The following is a 9,262-nucleotide window of genomic DNA, read 5'->3' as shown; positions in this document are numbered from 1 at the left end:
CAAAAAAAAACAAAAAAAAACAAAACAGCAACCATTATTATTTTCCACAGCTAAACAATAACATGTAGATCAGAACATGAAGGAGGCGGCCATGTTTTTTGGGTGTACGCCTGTGCAAATTATAGGAAAATCAAACTCAGGTCCTGCTACCGTAAAAGTATATCATTGCAGATTTGACTTTGATGTTTAAATTTGAGGTCGTTGTGAGTGGTGATGCTGAAATGAATTAAACATTAATATGTATATTTGCTATTTTAAGCAACTTTTAGCTTCGATATTCAATAGGCAAGACTTCAGGTTTGCAAATAACAAAAAGAGCAAAAGATAGAAGTTGTAAGCGGGTCGTAAGAAATTTGGACAAAGTTTTTACAACACCATTGTGCTAAACTGCATATGTAAATGTTAAATAAAATAATAACATAAAAGGTTTGTAACGTTTTTATCACTTTTAATGAGGATTGCAAAGTCAAATTCTTTATCGGCTGCTGCAGCTTTCCCATTTCTCTTACTGAAAGTGTGGATGACACCTGGATTGTTGACTTCTCTCTCTCCCTCTCTCTCTCTCTTTCTCTCTTTCCCTGTTTTTTTTGTTTTGCACAAGGAAACATGGGAGATTAAATCTTTACAACACAGGTGGAAAAACACCTGCACTACACAGATATAGTTGCAGAGGAAGGTGTAAATCTAAACCAGCCATCGGGTCACTTGGTTGATTTTGTGACCCGACCGTTTACATGATCTGCTGCTCAGCAATGGAAATGTACTGATGCTGTTTATTTAACCCTTGTATGTAGAAACGGGGTCCAACCGACCCCACACACATAAAACTTGCATCATTTACCATAGTCCTCTACGTTTGCCTCAGTCTTCGCACGCACAAGGGTTAAACAGTGACACTTTTAAAGCGGGCCGGGCGGACCGAGGGGAACCGAGCCCCTTTGCCCTAAAACAGAGAGCTGAAGTGGTCATTAATAAATAAAGTTTATTAAAGCACAGTGATGTGAAAGTCAGTTTGTTTTGATCAATGCAGTTCTATTTGTACAAAAAATGTCTTTGTTTAAACATTTTCACATTTTATGATAGCAATATTTGATAGATATATCACCAGGCAACATTCTACATATGTGCATATGTATGAATACAGCTCTGGAAAACAATAAGAGAACACTTAACATTATTAGTTTCTCTGATTTTACTCTTCGTAGGTATATGTTTGAATAAAATAAACATTGTTCTTCTGCTCTATGAACTGCTGACAACATGCCTCCAAACAAAGATTTAGTATTTATTTGCAGATAATGAGGCATGGGTCAAAATAAGGAAAAAGATGCAACGCTCCCCGAACTCAAATAATGCAAAGAAAACAAGTTCAATGTTCATTTAGAAACAACAATGCTAATGTTTTAATTCAGAAAGAGTTCAGAAATCAATACTTGGTGGAATAACTAGGAGGTTTTCAGTGAGGTGGTCTCTTCACTTTTTTTCCCCCAGAGCTGAATATGTCGTAATTTAAAACACTGATTTTATTTGATTCGCTCTATTTATATGATTCACAATAAATTTTACATCATCTGCTTCCTCCTGAGTGATCATGTGGGATCAGTGGACAGTTGTTTGCATCTGGTTGTTAGTTTTGAAGCAGACCTTCATACTTGTGGTGACAGTGTGAAGGAAAACTTCCCTTTAACAGGGAGAACTGCCAGGCGAAAATTGGGTCATCTGTCAACAGTCAAAACATTCATACACTCGAAAGAGAAAATTGTCTTTTTCACATTTGGTTTGCAAATCCTGTTGCAGTTTTGTTTCATATCAGTAAGCAAAATTTACTGTTCTGATCCGGATGATTACCTGAAGGTAATTTAGCAAGAAGATGCAAAAACAATGTTGCTTTTTATACCTTTTTTTTCCCCAGAAAAGATGAGGTCATAAAGAGGTGTATTTTAACAAAAGATGTGCACAAAATAATTAAACAAAAAGTTTCAAACAAGAAAGTCACCATAAAGAGTCTGAGGAGAAGGACTTTCGATTTCCCTCAAGGAATTTCTGTCAAACTTTTCACAAGACAGAATCAGTTTAGTCACCAGGTATTCTCTGACAAGTCAGTCTGAGGAAAACGACTGATATAACTAAGTTAAACAGTTCCCCTGATGGTAAGGATTTAGGTGAAGTATTTTGAGACAAAAATACATTTCTGACTGAAACATCTGTGGAGTGATTCACCGGGCTTTTTAAGGAACGTTAAGAGGCACGGTTTACTCTACAGCGTTTCAAAAAGGGTTAGCCTCTTTACACAGATGAAGTGGAAACCTTTTCATTCAGTCGTTTGGAGATATAAACAGATTTATGCAAGACTGTTTCCCCATATCAGACACTTCCTCCAAAAAGAAGCTGCAATCCTGAAACTAGATGGTATTATTAGGAAAATAAAAACCCTCCACATCATGAAAGGACCGATCAGTGAAGTACAACGTCCTGCTTGGTTTCAGTGGAATCAAACTGCAAACATTTCAAGGCTTCTCAGAAGGATAGTTTTTTTTTTTTCCTCAGAAATTTACCAAGCTGTGCAAACGTTCCTTTTGGCAATGGATACAGCCGACAGAGAGAAGAAATAATAAAAGTTTTGTGCCGATGTCTCTACGTGGAACGGCTGTCGTGTTTGTCCAGAACAAATTTGTTCTGTCTCTTGTTTCTGTACTGAATTGTTTAAAAGACTGTTTTGCTTTTCTTGGTGTCAGATATTTTTTTAAAATTTGTTTTTTTTTTTTTATATCTGTCTGTCGCTATTAGACATGTCATTAGCAAAAATTGTAAAGTTTCTGCAAATGTGAGCTTCTCCATGTTCATGTTCTTTGAATAAATTGGTCTTAAAAGTCAAACTATGTCGTTTACAGCGCTTCACAGCAGAAATATCTTTTGTCACTCACACAAAGAGATTGAGACGTATCCACCACTCAACAGGGAACGGTAACTTCAAAGAGGAAAATCTGCTTTCATGGAACTGAAGGAACGTACGATGCTTGAGAAATGTTTACAGATTGGTTGTTTGATTTAGAGAATGGCGCATTCCTGTCGGGCAAACTGCAGGTTGGCTGCTTGGTTTGAAAGAAACGTGTGATTAGCTTCTCCAGCCTCTGAAACAACAATGTTTGCACAACGGTTTTATTGAGTTTCTAGAGGGGCTTTGCAGCAAACAATGTGTGGCTTTTTCTTTATAGTGGAGTTTCTTAATTACGACAAGGACGGAGGATGGATGGAGAAACGTTTCCTGTTGGACATTTCTTTAAAGTCAGTGTTCTGAGATACTGGCTCTCACAAGTCAACACATCCCTGTTAACTGACTGGTTTTTGTGAATTATTATCATTTGTCCATGCTACCTTGCAAATATTCCTCACATCTTTGAGATTGTGAGGACGTCTCTTAACTTTATCCACCTAAACAAGAAGAAAAGTTACACTTTGTAGTGACGTTGTCTTGATTTAGTCCCAATAATTCCATTTGGACTTATGGCCCAAGAATTGAAGTTAAGTTTTACCAGACTGTAAAATATTTTTTCCAAAAGGTTTGGGGGATTTTAACCAAGTAAGGGTTGTTTTCTTTGGGGACAAAAAGGGGAATTCTGTCTTGAAATTCCCACTTTTTATCCCACCCATATGGAGAAGTTGAGTTTCTTGTGTACTGGAAAACACAAGTAGCTGCTGGAGACGTATTCTATGTTGCTGATTTATTCCATGGCAGCTTCAACTTTATATCTCTTCTTTTTGTCAACTTTGGAGAAATGTCCAGTTTTTCCATGTTTACTCTCTCATAGCCAGCTTTATTTGTGTTTATGTGTTTTTCATATTTCAACAGATTTTCTTCTTACTGGCAACCTTCTCCTGACTGATACCTTCCAACAGGGGCGTCAAACTCATTTTCATTTTGGGCCAAATGGAAAAATCGGAATGTTTTTAAAGGGCCGGTTGTGCCAGAATCTATTAATAAAACCCACTAAACTATTAAAATATCTATAAACCGCTGTTTGATTCAGCATTCAGTCAGTGTTTCTTAAAGTGAAATAGTAATAACCATCTTTTTACTCTGATCAGTTCATCCAGAATTGATCTTGTGGTATTGTGCGATCATAGTCACAGATTTTGTGCTGACAATTTAGAAATATTTCTAAATAATTTTTACAATATTTATGTTAATGTAAGATGCTGAGTGTGACTTTTTAAAAATCAATAACAGACAGTAATTTGACATCAAGAAAGGCTGAGGCAGCAATCACTTAAACTCAATGTTTTTGACCAATTTTGAGAATGATTTGCAGTAAAATCAGAAATAATTTGGAGATCTGTTGATTTTGTGTGAATGTTGCGGATTTGTGACGAACTGGAAGGACTAATCTGTGTAATTTTGACTCCAGAGGGCCACATAAAAAGCTGCAGCGGGCCAAATTTGGCCCCCGGGCCTTGAGTTTGACACATGTGCCTTAGAACAATGTCATCCCTTTAATCTGTCTAACCTCTCAGCTACGGCTCTGACTGAAGGAAATATAAATAATGCTGATAAATTAAGCATTATCAATATTCATACTTTTTTTTTTTTTAACAAATCAGTTCCACAGAGGCTCACATACAGTTTCACTACTCAACAATATTATTAACAATCCATCTTCACTGAAGCACGCTGCGGAAGATTTTAAACAAAAGAGTCCCCTTCCAAGAGACACAGAGTGGTTTTTAATATTTCTTAATATGCTAAGCTTTATAACAAAAATACCTTTTGATAATGCAGAGAGAGAGAGAGAGAAAACTAAATGTTTACAGAAGGATAGGAAAAGCTTTGATGGATGTACATTTGCTTCAGCCTCATGTTTCTGTGTAAAGGTTCTTTTAAGCCCAATGTTTGTCAAAGGAGGAGAGAAAAAAAACTGAATGTAAAAGCTGGCGTGTGTTTTTCATAGCCCAGAATATTGCCTTTCAGTCATGAATAATATAGGAAATATGTTGATTAAAAAAAAAAAGTACAAATGCTTTTTGTGAGATTTTATGATTTAGCCACTTTTTTAAAAATTTAGATTCAGTTAGGGACTAAAAATGAGCCTCGTACATCAATGTACTATGAAATTACAGTTTTTTTTCCCACTTTATCATGTACATCAGTTTAAATATCTATACTAAGGCTTCAAGAAATATATTTTAAGATGTATACCAATAATTCTCAAAATCTGAACTCTGAGCTACACCCAATGGTAAATTTAATTATGCCACCAGGCAGTTTTAGCTTATGAAGCTGATTTAACTCATCTAAACAAATCAAATAATTTACAGCATTTTACTGTCAGAAATGAGAGTAAATGACAGTCTGTAAGGGTCACAGGTTGGCGGCAGACGTTTTGTACAAATGCAAAGTAAAAAATAAAAAGTGATTTAAAAAATAAAAAAGTGATTTAAAAAGTGATTTAGTTCCTAATTATTTAATCAATTAATTATTTTGTTGAGTGAAATAGTTTTTTTTTATTTTTTTTTAATTTTTTTTTGAGGATGTTAAATAGAAATCAAATTTGTAGTTTTAAACCTGCCCTCCTCTCTCCTCGCAGGTCATTGGGGGTTTGGTGTGGATCCTGGTGGCCTCGACCCGAGTCGTCCCAGAAAATCCTCTGGGCTGGGTCATGTTCGTGTCCATCTTCTGCTTCATCGGGACGACTCTGTGGCTTCTCATCTTCGCCTGTGGAGGCAATCAGAGCAGCTTTTGGCCCGGCCTGGTTAGACACACACACACACACGCACGCACACACACACACACACACACACACATAAATAGAAAACTACTCATTTCCTGACAGTCATTCAGTGTTGACAGTCTTCCTTCTTTTGTCTTGCAGGATGCTGGTTTTCATTTTGTGGCGGCGGTTTTCTACCTCAGTGCGTCGGTGGTGTTAGCCTACATCACCATTGTGTATAAGACTGCTTCAGTCATTGACATAACCCTACTGAAGATCTACCGACTTGACATTTCTGCAGTGGTACGCAAAACACACCTAACTAAAGATAATCTACTTTTAACAGGAGGACCTACATCTTAAAAATTTTGTACCAAGGAACTTTACTTGTTGCATTGAATGTTGGATTATTAACCTGGACTTTTGTGAGTGCAATGTCTTCACCTGCTGTAAAAATAGTTTTGTCCAGTTTTTCTTCAGGAGGGACTGGGACGTTTATCAGTACCAGCTAGTTTTGCTGTCTGCTGAAGATGAGGAGTGATTTTATTTTCACTCATCGATCCAAGTGTCCAAAATTATTATGGAGGATTAGGGCCACGCTAGAAAAATAATAAAATTACAAGAATAAAGTCACAATATCATGACTTTGTTCTGTTAATTCCCGTATGGCTCTATGCTTGTAATGTTATGACTTTATTCTGAGAATATTATGATTTTATTCTCATATGAGTTTATTCTCGTAGTATTATGACTTTATTATTTTAATTGTATGACTATATTTTCACTATTTTTTTTAATTTATTTATTTTTTTAGTGTGGCTCTAAAACTCTGACGTACAAAAAAATGGGTTCAGCAGGTGAAAAATAAGGGAATGTTCCAGCAAGCGTTCGTACATCAGTACGGAAACATGTTTTGTCGTCACAATTTGATTGATTTGGAGGAGATTTGCAGGGTAAAGTGGACAAGTGCCGCCAAAGCAAGATGTGGGAGAGCGATAGATCGCGATCACAGAAGACTGTGGAATGCAGATACTGAATCAAAAATTGTTTGGACAAAATATTAGTTGGAAAGTGTGCATACTTCAGCAACCTTGATTGTTCCATGTTTTGTATTTTTCAATTTCTTACCGACAGATTTGTTTGTTTTCCAGGTGAAATGTACAGAACATTTGATAAAAATCCAAAAGACAAAAAAAACCCAACAACCCAGGAACATTTTGAAATGATTTATTGTTGTTCAGTGGTTTATTTTGTTTACATTCTTCAAATCCACTGTTGATCATACAACTACTGCAGGCATCAGGGGGATTATTCTCCAGATCAGAATTACAAGATTGCACATTTCAGTCCAAAATGTAAAATCCTCTGAGTTATTTTTACATTTTGAATTTGGACTTTTGTTTCATAAATAAAGCTACCCCTGATGTACGCCTCTCTGCTTCCTTTTGGCATCCAGGCACTTTAACGCTTCTGTTTGGATCATTTTTAGGTGATGTCCCATGTGGCTACTCTCCTCTACTTCCTCCACGCCATTTTCTCTGCCATCCGATGGAAGAGAGCCTGAAGCGCAACCTGAACCCCTCCAGACGTCAAACACAAGGAGAGACGCAGAAAAATAATGGCATATGTGACACATTTTTGTTTTTCCTGTTTCGTTAGAACAAATGGCGAAAAAAAAAAAAACTAAAGTGATGAAACCCATTATGCACAATATAAGTCGCTGTTTTGACACGATAAGCAACTATTAGGTCTGAGTGATACTGCTGATAGAAGTGCTTAAAAAATGTCTTTTTAGAAAAATACATTCATTCAGACAGTCTGAGTTGTTTAACAAATAGGAAAAAACGATTTCAGTGTTTTCATTTCATGGTAGTCATTTGACCTTCACAAAGCAGCTGCTTTAGAGTCCACTCAACCAACAGAAACCTTTAAAACAAAGCCAGGTACAATTTTATAATTCACTCCAGATGTTTCGACATTGCTTGTTTTTTGTTTGTTTTTTTTTCCTTATGAATTCACGAAAGTTACTTTTCAGGTATTTCCTTTATTATTTCAATAACTGCACAGGTAACACACAAAATATACGACACAGAGGTAAACAGAACCACATGAAAATCAAGTAAAATTCTAATGAATTACTACTACTACTAATAATAATAATAATAAGAATAATAGTAGTAGTAGTAGTAGTAGTAGTAGTAGTAGTAATGATAATGTCAAAATAAATTAGAGTCAATTTCCAGTGGTCAAAACTTCTGTTTTTTTTTTTTTAAGAAAAAAAAAAACATCCAAAGTTCAAAGTCTGACACGTGTCATGATCCATTTCACATCCTTCATGGTCAAGCCAACTGCATTCGCTCTTTTGATCTGTTTTCTTTACATTTTAAATGAGGAAATCATAAAACCATTAAATAAAAATAAAACAAAAAAAGAATGAAGAGATTAGTTTTTGATTAACTTTTTTTTTATTCTATTCCTAAAGAACAATCTGTGTTGGTTCCCGTTTTTATGCTCTGTGCTGTGGAATAAATGCGGAGATTTCGAGATTGTAAATAAATGATTTCACTTTACAGGTATGTTGATAATCTTTGTCACAAAATAAATAGATTGGAAATTAGAATATGTGTTGGTTTGTTGACTAAATGAAATAATAAAAAAAGATGGACATTGAAATGAAGTCATTGATGTATATCTGATGATAAAATCAGCATTTTGACATCTATTTCAAAATATGGATATCGAAAAACATCTGAACTTGGACTTTGTGTCGTTTTAGTAAAAGAAAGCAGCAGTTCAACACTCACTGTGTTTAATTTATTTACTCCTACTTCATTATTTTTACTTTTTGTTTATTTAAAGTTTTATTTACCAAGTCATTTAGTTGTTTATTTGTCATGTTTTGTCCATTTTTTATTAAAATGCAAGAAAAAACTACAAAAGTTCCTAACCATACATGTTTTATTTTAATTAAAATAAATCAAGATTCACAAAGTCAATGCAACATCACCATAATGTCTAATAAGACTTTTATTAACAAATAACTGAAGTATATATCATTTGATTTATAAACTGATCATTAGTATTACATGCACCTTGATCTTTATTGAATAATTCTAGATTTTGATGAACATGTTTATCAGAATGTACTCTTAATGATCGTAAAATATACTTTTGTCTGTGAGATGATAGAGAACTAGTTCTCATGCTGATCTAGTTGTTTAGAACATAATACGATGTATGGTTCATTGAAATACAATTTAAACCACACCACACGGCTATAAAATAGAAAACAGTCCCATAAATGTATTTCAAATAAGGCACACGTGAATGGGATTTTTGTATACTTATAAAATCTTGTCACGTACTGATGGTGGACCCAATGGATTTAATGGGAGGAACCAGCAAGAAAAGAAAGAGTTGAAGAGGTGTATAAATGCTGGGAGAGTGAACGCTGGAACAAAGGACCTGAGCTGATTGGCTAACGGGTTGCAGGTGTGAGAGGAGAGAGAGAGCAAGCAGGAGTGAGAGAGAGAGAGAGAGAGAGAGAGAGAGAGAGA

General features: G+C 35.3%; 1 protein-coding gene across 1 annotated transcript in view; it reads left to right on the top strand.

Moving 5' to 3' along the window:
• Positions 1-8,319, top strand: part of LOC103137397 (myelin and lymphocyte protein-like) — a 16,841-nt gene extending 8,522 nt beyond the window's left edge. The window contains exons 2-4 of the mRNA XM_007551117.2: positions 5,583-5,747; positions 5,868-6,008; positions 7,195-8,319. Coding sequence (XP_007551179.1) covers positions 5,583-5,747; positions 5,868-6,008; positions 7,195-7,269 — 381 coding nt within the window. The 3' untranslated portion in view covers positions 7,270-8,319. The remainder of the gene's footprint in view (positions 1-5,582; positions 5,748-5,867; positions 6,009-7,194) is intronic.
• The last annotated feature ends 943 nt before the right edge of the window (positions 8,320-9,262 follow it).

Source organism: Poecilia formosa, unplaced genomic scaffold (genome assembly GCF_000485575.1).
Source record: "Poecilia formosa unplaced genomic scaffold, Poecilia_formosa-5.1.2 Scaffold40, whole genome shotgun sequence".
NCBI lineage: Eukaryota > Metazoa > Chordata > Actinopteri > Cyprinodontiformes > Poeciliidae > Poecilia > Poecilia formosa.
Note: the sequence above shows the minus strand (reverse complement) of the source record. Positions and strands in the feature narration are given on the sequence as shown.